The 23,333-nt window shown below is 34.5% G+C and overlaps 3 protein-coding genes and 1 pseudogene across 3 annotated transcripts; 1 reads left to right on the plus strand and 3 right to left on the minus strand.

Annotated features, from left to right (window-relative positions):
* Nucleotides 1–7,633: 7,633 nt before the first annotated feature.
* On the plus strand, nucleotides 7,634–9,373 carry LOC120126929 (cytochrome b561 and DOMON domain-containing protein At5g35735-like). Its single transcript, XM_039144963.1, is given in 5 exon segments — nucleotides 7,634–7,724; nucleotides 7,727–8,265; nucleotides 8,349–8,603; nucleotides 8,928–9,105; nucleotides 9,108–9,373. Coding segments are annotated over 5 exon segments (1,167 nt in total). The 5' UTR covers nucleotides 7,634–7,648; the 3' UTR covers nucleotides 9,227–9,373.
* A 1,016-nt stretch (nucleotides 9,374–10,389) lies between these two features.
* Nucleotides 10,390–12,662, minus strand: LOC120126896 (annotated as a pseudogene).
* Nucleotides 12,663–13,921: 1,259 nt separating this feature from the next.
* Nucleotides 13,922–17,081, minus strand: LOC120126983 (OBERON-like protein). The gene is made up of 3 exons (XM_039145005.1): nucleotides 16,946–17,081; nucleotides 15,086–16,244; nucleotides 13,922–14,679 (listed from the first exon to the last, which is right to left on the minus strand). The coding sequence occupies exons 2-3, from the start codon at nucleotides 16,176–16,178 to the stop codon at nucleotides 14,060–14,062; spliced, it is 1,713 nt and encodes a 570-aa protein (XP_039000936.1). The 5' UTR covers nucleotides 16,179–16,244; nucleotides 16,946–17,081; the 3' UTR covers nucleotides 13,922–14,059.
* A 1,160-nt stretch (nucleotides 17,082–18,241) lies between these two features.
* Nucleotides 18,242–22,346, minus strand: LOC120127171 (periodic tryptophan protein 2-like). Its single transcript, XM_039145157.1, has 7 exons — nucleotides 21,109–22,346; nucleotides 20,663–20,914; nucleotides 20,488–20,580; nucleotides 19,901–20,272; nucleotides 18,960–19,304; nucleotides 18,661–18,888; nucleotides 18,242–18,583 (listed from the first exon to the last, which is right to left on the minus strand). The coding sequence occupies exons 1-7, from the start codon at nucleotides 22,312–22,314 to the stop codon at nucleotides 18,413–18,415; spliced, it is 2,667 nt and encodes an 888-aa protein (XP_039001088.1). The 5' UTR covers nucleotides 22,315–22,346; the 3' UTR covers nucleotides 18,242–18,412.
* Nucleotides 22,347–23,333: the final 987 nt, after the last annotated feature.

Consider the following 23,333-nt stretch of genomic DNA (forward strand, 5'->3'; position numbering starts at 1 on the left):
TCCCGGTTTCAGGTCTTTCGGCGACGTTTGAGAATAAGGAAATCACGATATTTGCCGTTTTTGAAAATCCCACCAAACTTGTTATCCACTAGCCATGTTTGGCAGCAAGGTCGAATGGTTAATGGCCAAATGCAGCCTCATTATACATTTGGACCCAACGTTCAATCCACTGGAGGTATCAATTTCCGCACGGGAATGTGATAAATCTTGATCAGGCAGTTACCAGTACTCTATATGCTCTTCCAGTCTCTATCTTGTATAGATGTTGCTCTTCTTGTTAGAGATATTAGAGCTTATGAATAAAAACTAGACCAATTTTTTTATCAAACATTTCGGATTCTCTTCTTCATTTTCTACCATTTTTTATTTTCTTGGTTGATAATAAACTTGCGTAATACTCAAATTCAAGTCACCTTCACTCGTACGTTCAGAGAGGGTAATAGGGTGGTGGACAAGTTTGGCCAAAGTTTCTGCATTAACCAATTATGAAGTCTAATCTTTAGCAGCGCCGCCGATGGAGGTTCATAAGTTCTTCCAGGTTGATCTACGTGGTTCAACTTTTATGAGGAGATCTGCTAACTATCTTTTAATGCATGAGCTCCGTCTATTTTAAGTGAAAATAATGCATTCGTGAATAAACTGACATGCAAGTATAGAGAAATGTATTAGTGATCACTCTAAATAAAAACACAAGAAAAACACTTCTAGCCTTTGTTGTTCCTTTTACTTTTTATATTAATATTTTCAGCTATAGATTTCATATTTACAAGCATTGCAATAATCATGTTAAGTAGTTAACATGTCCGTATAGAATTTTCAATAAAATATATTGGAATAGAATATTCAATAAAGTATATGTCAAAGAGTAATTAAGCAACATATCTCATCATGTATCGAAGCCATGATGCCTCTGATGGTAGTAATATCACATAGGAGATGGCGTTAAGGATTCCTAAACGAGTTTCAACATATCCATGATGTTGTGTAGTGGCTGAACCAAACAAGAAATTGAACGAAATTGTTAAGGAAAGGGTCGTGTGAATTTAGGTAAATATATTATGTTCTAAGAGCGTCAAATGTAACGTTCTTATAATATCATATGGGTTTTTTTTAATTTCAAAAAAAAATTAATTGAAAAGTAGACTAAAATAATATACATCATAATTAAAAGTTTTATTGAACAAACATAATAAAAAAAATCCTCAAATGTAAAAATGATAATAAAATACAATTTTATTGATCTAAATATCATTTAACCCTTAAAAATGAGATTATTTCATAGACCTTTTTCATTTTCCTATATGATTAAAAAGATCCACATCAATCTTTTTTCCATATCATTCACACACGTGGATTTTATTTTCCAAGTCAATTTCTTCATTATCAAAATTAAACAGAAATTTAAGCATTAATTTTAGAATTTTCATTAATACATATAATTTTTTAACTCTCTTTATCCAAATTTTCTTTCTTCATGTTTATTCAATTTCTTTTTCTTCCTCCAAAGTCTTTATTTTTACCTCAAATTCATAAGATTCCATGGCTTCCGAAACTAAAATTACCATGTCATAAAATAATAATGGCATTTATGTATAGGAATAAAATTAGCAATCAATTAACAATTTATCTTGATATCGCAAAAACACTATTTAATGATAGATCAAGGGATATATTTTTCAAGTTATGATCAATTACATATAAAATTTGTGGAATAAATATTCATGAGAAATATCAAAGTTGTTACTTGTCTATATAAGGTTTCACGAAGACAAACAACTAAGGGACAACCAAAATTAATTTTAAAACATTAATCTAGTTTGCATCGAGGGAGATGTATTAGAACGAACCCTGAATTCATGGCGTTGATAGAGCCATTATCATCCAAATACAATTCCACACTCGGCCTGGCTTCCATCGATGCATTCAAAGCAGGCTGTGAACCATCGTTGTTTACCTGAACACGTAACAAAGCTTTTAAATTTAAATTCCCTTCGATCACTATCATGACTTTGTAAATGATATCATTAAGTGTTTTAATTCAGAAAGTCATATTTTTTTTTTTTGAATGAATATAGATAAAAAGAGAAATTTTGAAAGAAAAAAAAAACTGAATAAAGAGAGATAAAAACTTTTTGATATGTATTAATGAAGACCGTACTAATAATGCTTAAATTTAAGTTCAATTTTGATATATATTAATGAAAAATTGATTTAAAAAATAAAATCTATGTGCATGAATGACATGAAAAAAATTAATATATATCTACTTAATTAACTAAGACTACTAATAGATGTGGTGAAAATATCTATAAAATAATTTCTCCTTACAAAGATTTCACAAACCAAAAGCAAGACTAAGTATAATTATACAGATGAATTAATCAGAGAATACAAAGCTCTTTTACGGAGTCTTTTCAAGACCGACTTCGTTGCAATTCTCTGCCCATTTTTATCTATACTAATTTATTAAAATTTGAATTCCTGGAGGACTTAATACAAACTATTTTTTCTTATCTGAATCTTTTTATTTCTCCAAGATATCGATCCTGGAAACTTGTTTTGTAAGTAATGGGGATCAAAGCCTGGGAGTTCGTTTCTTTATTGGATTCATCGTCGTCTGCCCGAACCTGCCCACTTTTGGAGACAACGTTCAATCCACTGGAAGTATCGATTTCCGTATGGGATGGTAAAGGTACATCACATATCATTGGCGTGTATATAATAGTTTCTTAGTATTTCTGTAGCAGGTATTTGTATTTGATTTTACGCTTGCAAATGGTTATTGGGGATGGATCAGTCAGTGATGGCACTTACCAGTACTCTATATGGTTTTCCAATCTCTATCTTGTATAATTGTTGCTAGCCTCTGTCAGATATATTAGAGCTTGTGAATAAAATGTAGATAAATTTTTTATCTAAAATTTCAGATTCTCTTCTTCATTTTTTACCAATTTTTTATTTTCTCGGTTGATAATACAGTATTAAAAATGCGTAATACTCAAATTCAAATCACCTCATAAGGTGGTAGACAAGAACAAACATATAATTTTATGTTAAATAATGAACTTATTATATTTTAAGGGATGATAAACTTATAAAAATTTAAAAGATAAAAATATATTATCAATAAATAATATAAAATTATATTTAAAATATATGAAATTTTGAATTTTTAAATTGACGATCGGTCTAGGCCCATCACTGATGGTAGACAAGTTGACCAAAGCTACTGCATTAACCAATCATAAAATCCAATCTTTTGCAGCCACGCAGATTTGAGGTTCATAAGTTCGTTCTTCCAAGATGATCTACATGGTGCAACTTTTTATGAGAAGATCTGCTAACTAGCTTTTAATGCATTCTAGGAATTGGCCTTTTTTTTTTTGGTACCCAAAGAGAAAAAAAGATTATAAACAAAATGCATGAGTTAATAAAGTCAAAGTAGTAATCTAGTAAAGATGGTGTTAAACCTGATTTCATCCGGGCTTGTAAAAAACCGATGGCCCAGTCCATAAAATCAGGCTCTTTTAACCTAGTCAACTCGGGCAGTTTCTTTGGCGGGAGGGAAATTCGAGAACCTTCTAACACACTTTCAAGTCCCACTGCCAGCCCTATAAAACCACCTACAAAGCCCGATGGAAACCCTAATATTTCACCATTCTCCATTAGCAGGGCCAGCTATGGGTATTTTTTTTGACTTGGGATGATATAAAAAAATGGGCCCCTATTTATGTAAATAAAAGAAATGAACATCTATTTATGTTATTTATTTTTTGACCCGGGATGAAATAAAAAAAATGGACCCCTATTTATTTCTTTATTTAGCTGCAAGTAAGTGATGTTTGTCTGAATCAATTGTTTAACGGAGCATTGTTGCTGCAAAATCTTGTAGTTCTAAATTAATAGGCAGTATGGAAAATATTATGGGCCCTGAGCGGATGCCCCTCCTGCACCGGCCCAGGGTCGACCTTGTCGATTAGACGAGATAATTCGAATACCTTCTTTAAAATCGTATCTCACGTAAAAAAAATAAGAACATAAAAGAAACACCTCTGGTCTTTGTTTGTTTTTTTTTCTTTTATATTAATATTTTAAGCTATAAATTCCATATTTACAAGTAATGCAATAATCAATGTTGAGTAGTAAGTATGTTCGTATAGGATTTTCAATAAAATATATTCAAATAGGACATTGTGGGAGTATAATTTATTTTACAACTTAGCAGTTATTTGCTTTCTTTTTATTGTTTTCTTTCTTCGACTAACTTAATTTCGTTGCGCTTTCCCTCTCTTTTACATGTGTTATTTTTAGTGTGACATAATCATATTAAGATATTATTAATTTATTTTTATAATCTAATAAAATATTAATCGGAAAAATTCAAAATTGTTTAGTAATTCAACCTAAACGAGTAAGACTTTACATGGTTTTGCCATTTGTTGGTTGTTACCTATGTTTACTTTGTCTTCTTCTTTTTCTTAGAAATCAAAGACTTGAAATATATTAACATTTGTTAAAAATATCTAAATTATATTTGTTATTTAATGAGAGCTTGACTCTTATTCCTAAATCAAATAATACTAATGGTATATTCTTATTGATTTCCACGAACCTTACTATAAGTTATTAAAGGACGTTTTCGTTTTTCTAATTGAGATATTTATCTACCTTTAGGTTCGGTTATTATCAATTTTCACCTTTGGACGAAACGAGCTGTTTGAGAAACTAGACAGTCAACGGAATAATTGACGGTGTCGAAAAGGCCATCTGCCGGTGAATAAAACGAGACATATCTAATAACAAAGTGTTGATAATCAAATGACAAATCTAGCCGGCGACATAGACCATTTCCCAAGTCAAAAAGAGGTGGCTTATTTATTGTTCTTTCTTTCTTCTATTTTCCCTACAAACACACAAGACAAGTATGTTCCTTGTTTTATACCATTTGTACTGAAATTTAAAGCCGCTTTTTAGTTTACACGCAAGTGGAATAATTTCTTGATGAGTTCGTCACGTTCTTTGAGTTCTTCAATCTCGCCATGGTAACCAAGTTATGTTAGCAATTTATTTTTTTGTGTTCTTTTTTTATAAAAATATTCTTTTACCGAAATAAGTATTAGTAAAAAAACTATAACGAATTTGAACTCTGAATATAATCAAAATAGATTTAAATTGATATTATGAGAATATTAATATGTTAAACATTGGGTTTTAAATCAATTGACATTAGATAAAATAATTAATAAGAATGAGTTTCGATGTCAAACTTATTTTGTTTATAGTGCTTTTTTAGCCTAATTTTGTCTACTCTATTAAATATAGAAAAAGTCATCAAGCAAGAATTTGTAGTTGAATTCTTGAATACGTCTATATAATACCATATTGTCTAGCGAGCAAACGTAAAAAAAAAAATAGAATAAAATGCAATAATTTATTTCTTTATTCATATTGGGAATACAATTACTTCAAAACGAAAACATTAAATATACATACTTTTGCATTAATTGTATTGGATTTACCTATTTTTTGAAATTTATATCAATTATATAATATTATAAATATAAATCTATAAAATCATAATTTTATGTGATTTTAATATATATAAAATATAGTTTATGTGTACAAATAATTTATATTAATAGTTTAAAAATATTTATAATTTATATTTTATTTTCAAACATAATGTTTAAAAATATTTCTTTTTTTTTTACCTACTTTATAACTTTAATACTGAGCATTTGAAATTGAACAAAAGTATCTCTTTTAAAAAATACTTTTTCAAACCGTACTTTCCGAAATCATTTTTAAACCTCAACAATAATCTTAAACTAATTTAACTTAAATTTATCCATTTTATTTATTTGAGTCGGTGTTTTATTTACATATAAATTCCACGTTTATTGGTAGAGTTAGTTGTTTACAACTTTGTTTTCTTGATTGATTGATTTATTTAGCATCGAAATAAATTATAATATTGATGGAAACTTTGAAATGTGAACATGGATTTATTCCCTCAGGATTGGTTGCCAGACGCAGCTAACTCAATGGGAAACAACTCCACCACATCATGATCATCTTCATGTTCTTTTTACAGTATTTTAAGTGAACCGCAAACAACCACCTACCTTTTGTATGTATTTACGTACTGTGGTATCTTCTTCAATTGTACCTTTTCAATATCCCCTTCTTTGCTCATTTTATATTAGTATAGGGCTAAATTTCTTCTAACCATATTGTATACAGACCTTCTAAGTATTTATCAAATATTTGTATATTTACAAAATAGATGAATAATTCATATAATATGCTAATAATGTTATTTTTTTTATATCTTATTGTTGATGGCAACTGACTATTGATAGTTTATCCTTTTTAATTTGAATAAAAGTTATAGTTAGTGTTGGAACGATTGATGATTGTCTATGAGAGAGAAACAAATAAAGTAAAGGAGAAGATAAAAGATGTCAAATGAGAGATGAGAGAGAACATCCTCCTTTAATCTTTCCTCGAAATATAAATACACGATTATAAGACAATCAATATCAGACTTATGATAACTATAGTTGTCTATAAGTTAATTTAAACTAGATGGTTTACAATTATTACATGTTGTCTCTAATAAATTATATAGGTTTGTCAGAGGTCTAATCATAAAACTATCATTATCAAGAGAGCACGAGACTTTGAATAAATAATAGACGAAGATATTATTTCTAAAATATATTTTGAGAGGATGCCTAGAAGGATGTAACACTTATTTATTAATTAATTTTCTTTTAATGGTGGTTGAAATTAGGGATGAACAAAATTCGAATTGACTTAAAAATCTATTTTTTTTACTAAACTCAAATCGAATTAACTTCGAGTTGTAATTTCATAAACTCGAATCAACTCAAAAAAATTTAAGTTCAATATGAGTTATAAATCACAACTCTAATAACTCAAATAGTAACTAGAATAACTCAAAATTTTTAATATAGTGGATCGGTTTTTAAGTTTGAGTTGATTCCCTTGAATCTGTATAATATAGAAAAATATGAAATATATATATATATATATATATATATATATATATATTGTATATTGTTATAAAAAATTATTTAAATTTGAATCAAATAGTATCATAATATTATAAATATTTATAATTAAATTTAAACAAAAACTTGAAAACTCAATTCAATTGACTTGACTCAAAAAATTGAAATCAAATTTAAATGGTAAAATACAACTTAAATAACTCAAAATTATTTGACTTTACTCGAATTAATCGAAAATTGATCCCGGTTGAAATAGAAACTAAATACTGCCACAATGGCCGCACTTTCTTCTCTGCTTCCTCGTTCTTATAAACGAAAATCAAAGACTAAATATAAATTATAGTATGATAACATTATATATATATATATATATATAGACTAGGTAGAAATGAAATAGTCAAAATATACAAGCTCTTTTACACGTTCTTTCAAAGGCCAAATTCTTCCTAATTCTCTGGCTGCTCTACTTGATTACGAATTGATTTCTATATATATTTGTTGTTGAGCTCCCAGAGGAAAATTTAACACAAAATCTGCCTTGGAAACAATTGTCTTTTTTTCCTGGAAACTTGCTTTTGTCTCCAAGGTGGGTAAGACAATTCAGTTCCAACATGGAGATCAAAGCCTGGAACTTTGTCCTGTTTTCATGCCTGCTGGTTTCTTTCTTGGCTTCATCGTCTTCTGCCCAAACTGTCTTTCCCAAACATTTTCCAACAACAGGCAATATGCCAACTGCACTGATCTTCCAGCTTTGAACAGTTATCTCCATTGGACGTATAATGAACAGGCTGGGACAGTTGAGATTGCTTTCCGACACACCGGCACCACCTCGTCACAGTGGTCGGCGTGGGGCATCAATCCCAGTGGACCAAGAATGGTGGGTACCCAGGCTTTGGTTGCCTTCGTCAACTCCAGTGGCGTGGCTCAGGCATTCACAACCTCGATTGATAGCTTGGGGCCTTCCATGCAACAGACGGATTTGAGCTTCCCCGTTCCAAGTCTTTCGGCGACGTTTGAGAATAACGGAATGACGATATTTGCCGTTTTGAGTATCTCCCAAAACTTGCTATCCACCAGCCAGGTTTGGCAGGAAGGTCGGGTGAGTAACGGCCAAATACAGCCTCATTCTACTACTGGAGCCAACGTTCAATCCGCTGGAAGTATCAATTTCCTTACGGGAGCATCGGGAGGGAGTTCATCAGCAGGTTCCAGAACAAGAAGAAGAAACGTAAGTTAATCGAATTGCTAGAATTGCCAACACAAATATTATCCATTTCCAGGTTTTTAAAGTTGGGTTGCTTGAATTTCCAGGTTCATGGAGTACTGAACACTGTCAGCTGGGGAATCTTGATGCCTTTGGGAGCCATAACAGCTAGGTATATGAAGGTGTTCAAATCTGCAGACCCTGCATGGTTTTATCTCCACGTTGCTTGCCAATCTTCCGCCTATGTTGTTGGCGTGGCCGGATGGGCGACGGGTATTAAGCTCGGCAGCGACTCTTCTGGAGTCACTTACAATCCCCACAGGACCATCGGCATCATCCTCTTCTGCTTCGGAACTCTTCAGGTAAGTTCTCCTCCTCCTCTTCTGCTTTGGAACTCTACAAATCATTGGGTGAACTTAGCAATAAAAGTAAATATTATTTTTATAAAAATCGAATTCAATCATTATATCTGTAATGTATATATATCGTCAATATATTAAATTTTTTTAAATATATATTATATTATAATCACCTAAAAAAATAATATAGCAGACAAACGATGGCTATGAGGATTCCAAAAGAGACTTTTCTTCTATTTACCGCCAGGGATATATACTTGGTTGCGTTCGAAATTGTTGGCTTCAAGACTAGTCCAAATTCAGAATGATTAATTGTAATATTGGCAGGTATTCGCTTTGCTTCTGAGGCCAAACAAGGATCATAAATACAGATTGTATTGGAACATTTACCACCATTTGATTGGGTACAGTGTAATCATCCTTAGCATCGTCAACATCTTCGAGGGTTTCGACATCCTTAACCCCGATGACAAATGGGAGAGAATTTACATTGGGATTCTCATATTTTTGGTGTTTTGGCCACGTTATTGGAAGCTTTCACTTGGTACGTTGTTATCAGGAGGAAGAAGACGAATAAGCACCCTCACACCATGAATGGTGCCACTGCCATGGGACAGCGCGTCTAATAATTTTTTTTTGTTCAGTCTTATTAGTCTATTACACCATGTGCTTAGGATTTTTAGATGACCCACATTTGTTATTGCAGCTTATTGGTTTCTGTATGTATAGACTATAGACGATGAACTCTTATACCATCACTATTTTTTATTTAATTTCATATAATAAGGTAGAATATTGGTATATATATATACGTTGGGCTGCTAGGAAAGTTGAAGTATGACCAATTCCCATGAAAAAAAAACATGACTAATTCCATTGGTACATTAAAATAAATGTTGTAGGTGAAGTCTAATAAGATGTCATGAATTGCATTTTGTCAAGTGTATGACAATCAATCACTATCCAACTTCCTTCTTTCTTTATTAGTCAAAGGGATGGGTGGCTAAACCAAAACCAAAGCTAATGAGACAATATACAAACAACATATATTAATATTTTATAATTTGTTAAGTATGAATGAAGATTAGTTGAATAGTATTAAATTTAAGAGACGTTTGATTCATAAAATATAATATTTTATAAATAAAATTAATGTTATATAAGATTATTAAAAATACCACCTTCCATTGTTAGTTTTATTTGAGGTAAGTTTGCTCATGTAATAATATTTTCAACTCTATTTAAATAAAAATTGAACCATTCAAATTATTTGTTATCTGAGGTAAGTTTGCTCATGTAATAAATATCGATTTAATGTTTTTCAGTATGCAGATTAAATAATTATTTTTCTTTTTAGTTTACTTATTCAACCAACTTTGATATTATGCCATATTTCATATATATAGAATGTATCATATCACCAAATTCAATTAAATTAGTGGTAATTTGAGTAGGTTTAAAAATAATTGAAGTCTTTATGCAAATCGTTTTAAAAGATCAGAGTTTATTTGAGCATCAGTCATTGTTTCCCTCTCCCTACTATAAATGAAGAATGGGGTTCTGCCGTTTTAGGTCTGCCGAATTAGAAAGGAACAACGCGTTAGTTGCAGGCTGGCAGCCCGAGTTCTAAAGTTATCTTCGAGCTTGACAGATATCGCTTCGATTTCAAGGTGTCATCGAATATACTTTAAAAAACTCAAGCCGTAAGGAGTTTGAGCTTGACCCAAGTTTGATAAAATTTGAGCATTGAGATACTTGAAAAAACTCAACGGCTCCTAGTTACGATCTCAAAATGATTTTCATTGCATATGTTCATTAAAACATATTGATATGCTAGATTGACTTACCCCACAGACCACTAGTTCCTGTCTTTCTCTTTGATTTTCTAATCCCAAACAATGACAATCTACGAAAGATCTTAATAAGCCTGCTAGCATATTTTCTTTGCGAAGCAAAATTTACAGAACCTATGCAACCCGTTAAATCTCCCGAAGCCTTCTTTCTCTTGCTACCTGGTCTTCTTTCTAAGCCATACGGTTTCATACACTCTGATTTGCTCGGATTCGAATCTGTTTTCTTTGACACTTCATGCCATTCAAGAGTCTTCTTCAGTTCCATGAGCTCTTGTTCAAGGTTCTGAAGTCTAAAGCTCGTTGATTCGTAGTTTCTCTCTATTGTTGGAAGGTCATCTGGTAGGAACAAGCTCAATGGTTTGCTGTTCGTCGTCTCTACTGCGTCCTTGTATGGACTTTCTTCCAGGTTTCTTGAGTTTGGACATCTTGAGCTCGCAGGCTCCCGGAGAACTGACTGGTGAACCTAAACGAGTCCGAGCATTCTTTAAATGCTTGGTGGGTGTTCAGTTGTTGAACGAAAAGAGCTTGGACAATCAAACGCAGTGGCATCAACTCATTTTGAACCGCTTCAATGCATGCCTCTTGTGAAAGTTTTTGGCAGTTCAGATATTTGCAGACTGATCCCTTCTCTTCTTGTGTTATATCTCTATGTGCCTAACCAAAAGGTGGAAGACGGGTTTAAACATGACGTAAATACACGAATGTTTGAGGATGGTGATAATTTATCGAAAACTTACCTGTAGGAAGCTTTTCATTGCTCTATAAAGTCGGTCATGCGTCTGACGGTAAGATATCGGTAATAACTCGACGAGTTCTATGAACTTCTTAGGCTCCATTTGTGGATCAGAAGCCACATGGGAAAGGAATGTGTCCCATAATTCTGAAACAATGAAGTTGCTTGCTGAAGGGGAAGGGTCAAAAGCTGAGAAAATGTTCTTCATAATGGCCAATTCCCTGCTTGATGAAATGGACTCTGTTCCAATCTGTGGAAAAAGATCTTCCACTTGGGCAAAGTGTAACATAGTTGCAATCTGGTCTTGCAATTTCTCGTGTCTGTCACTTGTTAAACCAAATTCTAAGGATCTAGAGAGCATTGCAAAGTAAAATCCAACAAGAATGGCCCTACTGGCCTTTTCCCCAATGGGCTGTAAATCAAGAATCCCTTGTAAAATGGCAGAAACATTGTTGTCTGAGTCACTGTCTTCAGTTTTCTCACCTGAGTTTTCCCAGAATTGGTGTGCCTTCTTGGAGAGTACCCATTTATTTGCGTAGAAAACAATGATGGGTGTTACGTATTTTTCTTTCATTCCTTGCCTTCTTAAGGAACCAATAATCCTTTTGAAGAATCCAAATGGTAGAGCTATCAGATCCTTGATCCATAAGTCCTTGCTTGCTATTGCTTTCACCGTTTCGCTGCTCCAAGCCTCGCCGGCCAATGCTTCCAATGTAACAACCGGTTTGTCCCTTCTCCTCTCCGGATCGAGAATCTCCATGCAGGCCATAAAGGCCAAGGACTCGATGCACCGCCTCACGATCAGCAGCTCCTCGGACCATGGGAGCAACATTTGGCATTTCTAGAGAACAGTTAGTGTGTCATCCCAACTCTGCAACACCACTTGGTTTAAATAGAGATCAAATCACTGGCAGAGGTTGCCGATGCAGTACTCTTCCGTCATTTCGAGAAACTCGGCTGCACACCTCAGGGCTGCCATATTGAAAGGGTCAACCAAAGTGGTGGAGCCATAGATGAACAATGTTATCATCTCGAATGTTTCGGGCCCTCCAGGGAAATCTTGTGGCAACTCGAGCTCATTCGATTCGGTTAACCTCTTCTGAAAGTATCCACTCTTTGAAAACAATGGATGCTGGCAGAATACATAGAAAACATCAAAAAAATTTCACAGAAACTAATTGAATTCGATTACATCTATTTGTATTTTGGCCATACCTTATGAAGGCTGAAGGTTCTTTCGCCTACTCGAACACGAATCGAAACAGGAAGTCCAGTTTCTTGGCACCTGAAATAATCAAAAACTAAAATCAGAAGCCTTCTTCGACTGAAATGCAAAGGTATGATGAAAAACATAGAATTAGAAAGCCATTTATGTTTCCACCATGAAATAATCTTAATCTTCAGAAGTGCACTGACATTGGGTGAGGAGAAAGGACTCGAAGTTACTGAACTATCTTTCGAACTTGAAACCTCCATTGGCAATTAATTGTTCATCAAGAAACAAAAGAAACTGAGAAAATAAAAAACTTTGCAAAACCAAGTTAAATATCGCTGCAAATACAACAAACATGCACTGCACTTCTCATTGCCATTTATCTCCTTCAACCGGCACTAATAAATTATTGAGATCCTTCTCAAGAATCGAAGTAAAAAGGGACTACTACTATATCAAAGTTTTTAGAATCCATAAAAACACTGGAAAATGGAAAGCATGTGAGCAAAAGAAGAGTCGGTTTTATCAAGTTGTATATTTTAATATTACCTGATATAAACCAATTGAAATAACCCAGATTTTAAAGTACGTTTTTGGGTTACGATAATAATGAAACAATGAAAATGAGATGATGCACACGAGTGCAGCTCAAAAAATCCAAATCTTAAGGCATCAAAAAGGTTCCTCGAGGGGTGAGAAGGTTGAATTCGGATAGCTCCGCCAATAGAAAAAGGTGCAGTTTTTCTAGTTCCTTGCCTTGTCATATAAGCCTCCCATTAAAAAAAGAGGGTGGGGGAGATGAAGTGCGGATGAAGTTATGAGAGCTTTGATAGCGTATGCCAACAACGAAGACGGCACGGCTTCTATAAAAGGGGGTGCTTTAAATTGTGATTTCAAACGTTTTTGCTCGCTTTCTCCCAGCACATCTCAATCCCCAAAATTTTGTTTTATTTTTCCATGACATAATTAATACCTTATTTGCATTTTATCGGTAACACTGAACGACTGAATTAGTATTTAATGTTTTACATTTTGGGGTAAAACAATTTTTAATCCCTAAATAACTTTTCACAATTTGATCCTTGAATTTTTTTATGTTAATCTCAACATAAATGTTTGATAATTAATGATATGATACTATTAGATTATGATATATATCACTGTAATTAAGAAGACGAAAAATAAGAACAAATATTAATGCAAGTTCTAATATTGACAAGAAAATCATGAATCAGTGTGGGAAAAGTTACCACAATTATCTGAAAATGTGGACTGAAGTTACACACTACATAAAGGCCTAATTAAATAATAGATATCCAAAATATATAATCTTTTTATCTAAATTAATTTTCATCTAAATATCTATAATATATTTTTTGTTTAAAATAGATACATAAAATACATAATTTTTTTGTTTAAACTCCTTTAAGTCGATGTCTAAACGAAAAAAAATAGTATACTTTTAAGTACCTATTTTGACAAGAAAAAAAGTATTTTAAGTACCTAAATAAGAAAAATAGTATACTTCGAATACTTATGATATAAGCCTTGCAAAAAACATAGTTGAAAATGCATTGTCAATCTCACATCAGGTATATAGAACACGTAAAATATAGTTGCAAGCGCAAACCTTAAACTAACTTAGGGATTGTAATATATTCTAATTGGCATTCGTTCTAAAGCCGCCACGCTCGTTTGGCTGAGAGTCTGTTTTAGAGGGGATGATATTGCACCCATGGAGTAGATCCCGGATTTTGGAATACACAAGTGAAGGGTCGCCTCCACTGCTCTGTGATGCTCGTGAAGACTCCAGCAGCTTTATCTTTTCAAACAAATATTGTGTCTCCGCCTCTGCCTCACTCAAGCGAAGTTTTAAGTAACTGCTGGCATACTCTTCCTCTGATTTATCCGACTTTGCAAGAGCAATTCTTTGAAGCCTCTCAGCCTCTCGCTTTGCCTCATTTGCCTTAAGCTGGAACATATCAGCCTCTGCCTGTTTAAGCCTTACAATCCTCTCCAGCTCTTCTACTTGCAGCTTCTTTTTTTGTCTCTCCAGCTTCATTTCTGCCACTTCCTTGGCCTTGTCCTCAAGCTCCCGATCGCAAGCATCAAGAGCCAATCGAGCTTTCTTGAACATCCTCATCTTCTCATCGCCCACCATTTCCATCTTCCTTATCGCCTCCTGCACTACATCAGCAATTCGATTGATAGTCTCATCTGGTGATATCAACCGTCCACCTTCCCCGTTTTCCAGACTTGTTGGAGAATCCATATCAAGCTCTATACAAAAGGAATAACAATAATTTGAATTCAAGCAAATTAAAGTTATTTATTCAGAGAACAAAAATGTTTTAGAGATGAAATGTCGGGAATAGCTGAACTCGTGATCTTTCTTTAATATAAAACCTATCAAGGACCCTAGTTAATTCCTAAAAAAAAAAATATTAAGGTCCCAAACAAAATGCACTAGCCAAAATTGGGGTTGTAATCAAAGCAGGAAGGAAAGTATAATGCATGACATGATCACCTGTTGGAAAGCAAGACCATCAGAAAGTTGATGGATAAATTGAAAGAAGAATGCATGCATAACTGAGCAATATTTTTCACCTCACATTTTTGACTGGACAACAAAAAATAATCACATGATCTTTTGAAAGGGCAATTAAATAATTAGCACACACTATACCTTGGAAAAATATTAATATCGATTTGCAAGCTGCTGCAGATTCAGCTTGTCCACTCCTCATTTTTTCCAAAAGATCCTCACACTTCCAAAAGAGTTTCTTCCCTCTGGGGTCATCACTTCCACGAAATATCCTACAAACAAAATCAAGTTCTCTCATAAGAGCCTCCCTATCCCAGGTTGGAGCACAATGCTGGAAGACGTCTTTAACCCAACCTAACAACTCAGATGTTCGATTGCAAGCTTGGCAGCGAAAAACCATTTCAGTAGGACCTGATCCACTTTTAACAGAAGGGCCCATGCAGATTTGCCCATCACGAATAGCACAGTCAGTATGAGTCCAATGGGAACATAAATCACAACCAATCCAGCGGCAGGTATTTACTTCAAAATCAAACTTGTTGCAGATGACACACATACAAAGATTGCAAAAGCCATTCCTCTTGGCACATAATTCACAGGTGCAGTCATCGGCAGGTAGCTGGTTTTGACACGCAATGTTTCTGCATCTTTTGTACACAAAAACCTCAATGAGAGAAGTTTGGGATAGACTGATGTTTGGATGCAGAAATGCCTGAATTCCTGTATTTATTGCAACAAGGATTTCAAGCTGTGCTCGGTGTGCTCTAATCAATGTCTTCACCGTTAAATCAGATCTACTTTGAACAAACTTCTGCAGCATCAAAAACTCTTCCCTGTTTTGTGAACCTCCATTGCCTTCCAGAATAGACTTCAGTTGATTCTTTAGTTCATCTAAAAACTCATCAGGTAGGTGATGCATCTTTTCAGAGATAACATCAACTCTTTCTCTAGAAATATCTCGAAGAGTTATCTTATCAGCACTAGAAACACAACGGATAACAGATTGCTCAGGGCAGTCATTTTCAGTTTTCCCCATTTCCATCTTCTTTGCTGTGACAGCATCAGCAGTAGGCCAAGTCTCTTCTGAGCTAGCACTCTCAGTAGGGGACTCATGAACTTTATGTGAGTTTGATCTGGGTTCTTGGGTATCAGGTAACAAGTGAGGATCAGAGGAGGCTAAGGACAATGAAGTTTGTAAGCACCCTGGTCTAGGTTGTTGCCGTGGGGGTAACATTTTTTATGAACGCTGGTGGTTAATATTAGAACCAGATGGTGTTCCCATCAACAAATCCTGATTACTCTGAAATTAAAAGCAACTGAAATAGTCATGATCTAGCAAAACTTAGAATACATAATAGCATAAATTTAAGCTTTATCTATTTAAAAATGTCTTGATTTCTACTTTTTTTCGATTTGCTTTAAAGAAGCAAAAAGTAAGAAACAAATCATCATTGTTGAAAGTGAAAGATCTGCTTCACAATTTAACAAGTGATACTCTCCCCATGTAATTTTTCCATATAAAACTAAGAACATGAATTTCATAACAAATTATATTTAAAAGAGTCCATATTATAGATAACCATAACTTTAGTCCCAATCCTTAGAAGCCACAAAAAGACAAATTTTGGGAAGGTTTTTACTTCGGGATCCCAATACAGTTACCCAAAATGTTTGATCCAAATCCAAATACAAATGAATATCAACAGCTAAGAACTCGAAACTTTTCAAAACCGCCTTAATTTCGTTCATTTCAAACAATAATTATTCCGATCTCGTAAAGTAGCCTATATGGCAAACATTGGTCAGAAAGCAGAACTCTAATCTGAGTCAAAACTCAGCAGAAAATCCCAACTCAAAATCCAGCCGACTGAGAAACCGTCTCTAAAGCGAGAATCCTAAGACCAGAAACTAACACATCTCACTAATCGAACAAGGTCCAAACCTAAATTATGAAATAAAACCCTAAAATTAATGTACTGTAAGTAACGGGAATGTATATACCTTCAATGGAAATTGAACCGGCAGAAACCGGAGAAGGAGCAATTGAGCAATGACCAGATTCAGAGAGCCGTTCGAGAAATGGGGACTTTTTGTTTCTTTAAATATAGTCTCTTTTTATCCAAAGGCTCACGTTGTTTCCGGGATCTGCAACTGATGTGGTTACGGGATAAAGATGTAATTTTAAGGTTTAATATAGAGATAATGTCTAAATTATACCACTTTTTTTTATAAAAGTATCTAACTTTCTTTTTTTATTTATGTTTCTAATGTTACAATCGTTACTACTTTAAGTGTTAGGTCCGAAAAAGACGTTAACTTTTATCATTAGCTGACACATGTCGTGTTCAAGTAATTTTTAAAAAAATTAAAAAATATACTTTAAAAAAATCTAAAATTTTTTATAATCTTAAACTTAATCCCTATATTCACGTCGACCGTCAGCCTTTACCGTCATCTTTGCCGTCGACTAAACCTACCCCAATCGTGCCTCCACTTGATAACCACTCATGCAACAAACAGCCACCAATAAACTCTAATCGCTATTTATATCCAACAACCGAAATGAAAAAATCACATCTGCACGACTTCACGAGACTCAACGACATGACCAATAAATCCCAATCGCTATTTATATCGATAAACAGAATGGAAAAATCACAACATATGCTCGACTCCACGAACCCAACAACATAAGCAATGACAAAGACAATATTGACCGAAAAAGAAGGCAGCTGTTATGACTAAAGTACCTAAAATAATAACATTTATAACGTTAGTTATATGAAGTTATCGGGAAAAAAATTTTAACACTACTTAAAAATGTATATATATAATCTAGACACTTATTTTTTATACTAAATCTAATTTTAACGAATTCTGGATGCCTAGCGAAAAGAAGGTAAACTACAGCCATTATCACCCGACTATAGTGACCGGACTGTAAAATTTTATATTTTATTAATTTGGTAACAGTTATAATTTTCTTTTACCGAAATGATGTCGTTTACACACTTTCATAAATCTCTTAATTTTCCTTTTTTAAAAATATATTTTCTCAAATTTTTTTAAAGATCTGTCTCACTGTCAATTATTGATTGTTAGCGAATACGTAAATTACGAATGAAAGATTGGTTGACAGAGACAACAAAACAATACATTTTTTTGTTACTGCAGCAATAGAATGAAATTAGAAAGCAGTACACACTTGACGATATCATCTGAAAAATAAGTGAGTTTGTTTCTGATTTTTCTAAACATATAAGAACAAAAATTGGCATCTCGTTTGATCGGAATGCCATCGATCATCCGACATATCTGCATATACGTCAAATGTATCCGACCATAGCATGTATGCTCCTCAGCTAACTAATGCTATCAGGGTCCATTTTAGAACCAGACGAGCAGTAAATACCTTTCCTCCAAAAAATTTCTTTCAACAAAGTTACGGCCAATTGAAGTACACTCCGTTCATCTCTTGTGGCTAACAGAGCATAAATATCGAAGCATGTATTCATTTGAAGCACATGTATCGGCCAAATCCTGATGAATTCTGGTGATTGCCTTCTGTAATGATTTCAAAACAGGTTGAAGGTTTCTGGAATTCTGCTGAATAGAGTTACCATGAAGTTTGCAGAGCTCCTGTGGTAGAACAACCAGAACCAGGTCAACAGCAAAACAAAAACAATCATATTATCCAAAAAACAACTGAAGCCTACCTGACACCATCGAAGTACAAACTCTAAGTGTGGGCACCTTTCAAGAAGGTCCGTTAATGCCTCTATTAATCTTTGCAAGTATCTGTAAGGGATTGATGAAACAACAGCTGGAACATCTACAGGACTGACGGAGAAAATACACCTTTTAATTAGTGTATCTTCGTTTAAGCGCAAGCTAAGAGTTAAAGCTCGACTTGGCTGATCTTCATCAAGTGCTGCATCTATGGCCTACAAAACGATGAAAATTAATTGATATTGGTAAATTTTGTACAACTCAAAGATCTAGATTAGGAAAGTACCTCAGGTGTAACATCGATGTCAAGATCCGTGGGATCGAAGATAAATGAGTCATCAATTGAAAAAACAAGAACACCTTCTGTTGTTGCTGCTGAAAAACTTCGTCCTGTTGGTGCAATTGTAAGGGATTTCGTTTGGATGACAGACCTACCATTATTAGGCATGGATCCAGGAAGATTATATCCCATATTTCCTCGGGTTTGTTTGTCAATACCTTCTTCTGTATCACTGTTATCATCATCAATTAAATTCAATGGACCAGCTTCTGACATGTTTTTTGAGTTCAAGAAGTCGAGAACTCCATCCAAAGAGAGGTTGTGAGTTATTTGAAATCGTCGAAGTAGAACCTGGTTTCAGATGGAAAAGATGAGGGTAAAGCATATTACAAGTCTTGAACAAGAGAAGAAAGAAGTTTGTAAAACAGGAACATGGTACAAGTAGGATGTAATCAAGCCAAACAAGCTTGTTGTAAGAAGCTAAAGCCTTATTGAATTTCACTTTTAAACCTAAGGCTTGATTTGAGATAAATAGTTTATTCAGGCTCACTTGATTAAGCTCATTTACTTGGTAAAAACTAAATCATTAGGATACTAAAGCTTTATTTATGCTTAAAGCTTGGGTTCAAACTGAAAAATATATCTTGGATTAAAAAGCTCAATTAAGCTAGGAAACAACTCAAGTCAAGCATTAGGATATTAAATCTACGGTTTCATTTAAAACCAGATTGTCATGCAAATTCATCCTACTAGTCCCGAATAAGCAATGGATGAAAAAAATAAGAGGGGCATCTCATGTTCACTTTCTTTTTTTCAGGGGTTTGATGGAAGGAGAGTAACAAAGGCCAGAGGGCATCTTATGGCTGTATATTATGGTTTAGATTTCAAATTAAAGTACATCACTTACTATCTATCCAGAGAACTAAGATGTACTTATAAACTTTTACCTGATCTGCAACATCATACATACAGATGTATCTGCTATTTCCCCCAGCTAAGATGTAACTCCCATCAGCAGAGTAACATAAGGTCGTGAAGCACTTTCCTGAACTTGAGTTAGCAGCGGATCGTCTATCAGTCATGAGTCGTCCTCCAGCTATATCCCTACGGCCTTCAATGGAGCACATTAACGTCCCATCAATAGGGTCCCAAAAGTGAATCTGTCCGTCTAATGTGCTGCAAACCAGTTGTTTTCCATCTGGTCGGTAAGTAGTGGTCAGAACATCATGTGTGTGATGAAATGTTTCAACAGCACCTTTTCCTTCAAATACATCCCATAACCGAACAGTTTTGTCCCATGATGATGAAGCTAATATTGCCTAAAAATATACAAATCAAATCAATAGATATGACTCAACTCAAAGATCAGAGATGCACAACATACATTAAGCCAGATGAAGGTAGATGAAGAATAGTTGATAGGAAATATTAGAAGGCAACATTGAATAAAGAATAGAACCGATGAAAACTGAAGATAAATGGAAACTTAAACAAACCGAACACACAGAAAACAGGTGAAGATAAGTTAGCTCACATTTGTCGGAGAAAACATCAACCCATGAACTGGACCTTCATGACCACTAAGAACATCCAATAAACGAGCCGTCTTCATTGACCAAACGAAAATCTGTAACAGATGACAATGAAAAAAAATCATGAAATGCGATCAATATGGAAATGTTTAAATCAAAGAGCATTAGCCAACTTACCTCAAACGAATCTAGAGTTCCAGCACAAATCACTTCTCCACTTTGATCAGCTGCCAAAGAAACAAACTGCCTAGAAGAAGGTGTAGTAAATGTTCTAAAATTTCGATAGCGCAGCAGGTCCCATGCACGAACAGTCCCATCCAAAGATGCACTTAAGAGGCAATGGTTATTAGCCATAAAATGGAGTGCAGTAACCGCATTAGTATGTTCAGTGAATGTTACAAAGCAAAAGCCTGATGAAACAGTCCATACCTATGACAAGAGAAGTCTAAAATTTCAGGCATTAATGAGAAATATGAGAGGAAAAGCAGCATTGAGAAAATATGTAGTTCACAATAACATAGAACATTAGCACAAGATTCTTAAAAGTTGATAACCATAACCATGAAAATACAAAGCCGAGGTAAGATCTAAACCCTCAAAACATCTCTCAAACATTCATTTACCTTCACTTTATTATCATTGGCGCCAGTCGCCAAGAGCTGTGAATCTGGCGAATAGGCAAGAGTATTCACATCAAAGTAGTGTCCCTGTTGCTTCAATATATAACTCTCTGACCGCCACTCCCACACCAGCAACTGCCCCAACTTTGCACAGCCAAATGTCAACCAATTTCCAAGGTCATTGAACACAGCCGTAGTAAGCTTCTCTCTTGATATGGACAGCAAATGCATGCACACGAAATCCGGCATTTGATATAATCCAAAAACCCCATTCGAGAATCCCACCACAACAAGATCAAGTCCCCTATGATAATCACAGGTGGTCAATTTTGCAGGAGCCTGCATAAAACAATCTTTCCTTAACAATTCCCATTTGCCTCCACTCAAATACCCTTCACCAAAACAACTTTCTTTACCATCAAAATCCTTCCTTTTCTTCACACTGCCTTCCCCACCTTCTCCATCCCTATCCGGCGTTCCCGGAGACTTTGGCTCCTCATCTTCCAGACCATCATCTCCAATATCATGATTACCACCATTGCCACTATAACCCCAACTGAAAATAAAACCATCACGAGCAATAGTATATGCTTTATCAACCTTGTTACTCTTTTTCTCAACACCAAAGAAACAACCAACAACGGATTCTCTATGACCGAGAAATAAAAAAGGTTTTTTATAGCTACCCTTTATCTTATCCACAAAAAACAACCTCCCAGTCAAATCTTTGGACCCAACAATCAAATATTTTGATTTATTATCCCAATCAATTGTCAATATCTTATCGTTACAATCAGCAAAAGTTCGAACCAATTCAAACCCAAAAACTTCCCTCCTATACCCAGGAGATTTCCATATTTGCAACAATTTACCTGCCGCAACAGCAATATATTTCCCATTGGGGCTAAACTTGACGGCATTTACGGTATGCTTGAACGTTATGCGGTGCAACACCACTCTCCGAGGGAGGTTGATGAAGAGACAACGATTGTTGTCGTCAACGGTGAGGAGAAAAACGCCGTCGGGTGAAGCGGCGATGCGGCGGATGTTGCTGGAGGCTTGGACGGGTAGGGTTATGGTTTGGGATTTGACAAGGTCGGTGACGGAGATGCGGTTACCCACGGGGGAGATTAGGTTGGTGTTTTGTGTTACGACGGCATTACCGCCGCGGTAAGGGGCACCTAGGAGGTTTTGGAATCGGTAATTCATTTGGTAGTGAGGTGCGTTTGGCGCTGGGAAAATTTCTGTGCCGCTGAGAATAAGGGTTTTAAGTAGGGTTTAAACTTTTAAGAGATGCAGGCACAAAGAGAAACCCTTCTTGGGCTTTCTGACCTAGCCCATACATTTTACAATTCCCCAATAACTATTCACATCAAGATTAAAAAAATTAAAAAGCTAAAAATTAAAGTTTTATTAAAATAAATGTAATTAAAATATATAATAATAAAATAAATATCTCAATAATTTATTTTATAAATTTGTTAAATATAAATTGAATTCTGAAGAGGTGATGCGACTTTATCTTAGATTCTTATTTAATTTTGGATTATTAAAAATCCATCATCGACGATGAATAAACTTATATTTTTTTATATTATATTATAAGCTTTACATGTTTCATAGATTATAAATAAATGCAAATTGATATGTATCTCAATTTCACAACTTAAATTTTCTCTGATTCTTTGAATAGTTGATTTAGACACTCTTAATTCAATATGTCAAGTAATATAACGATGATTAAAAATACATAAACATGTGCAATGAGCACGTATCTCTGTATGTCTGAGATGCAAGAAACCATGTTAACAAGTCATACCTCTGGGCAGCAGACACCAGAAACAATCACCGCGACTTGATAAGGTAGTTTTAGCGGCAAAATAGGATTTACACAAGTCCGGTTCTCCAGCTTCAGAACTTCCAACCAAGTAATCAGTTTAAGCAAACTACAGTACATAAATCCACGTAAAACTTAAGTTGAAGGGCAAAGACAGTTTTAAGATTAAAATACAATCAAATTTTAAAATAGGGTTTCCATACATTTGAGCTAATTTGACAAAAAAATTACAATTTTAAGTTAGTGTAGATAGAAAATGTACTTATTTTTCGTAGCATTCTAATTCCATTTGAGTACCGGTGATCGAATAAGGGCAGCCTGACCAATATGACCTGAGCTGCCTGCCTTTAGCAACCTTTGCGAGTATCCCAGTAGCAGTGAAGTCCGCTAG

The sequence above is a fragment of the Hibiscus syriacus genome, unplaced genomic scaffold, assembly GCF_006381635.1.
Source record: "Hibiscus syriacus cultivar Baekdansim isolate YM2019G1 unplaced genomic scaffold, ASM638163v2 tig00110462_pilon, whole genome shotgun sequence".
Lineage (NCBI taxonomy): Eukaryota > Viridiplantae > Streptophyta > Magnoliopsida > Malvales > Malvaceae > Hibiscus > Hibiscus syriacus.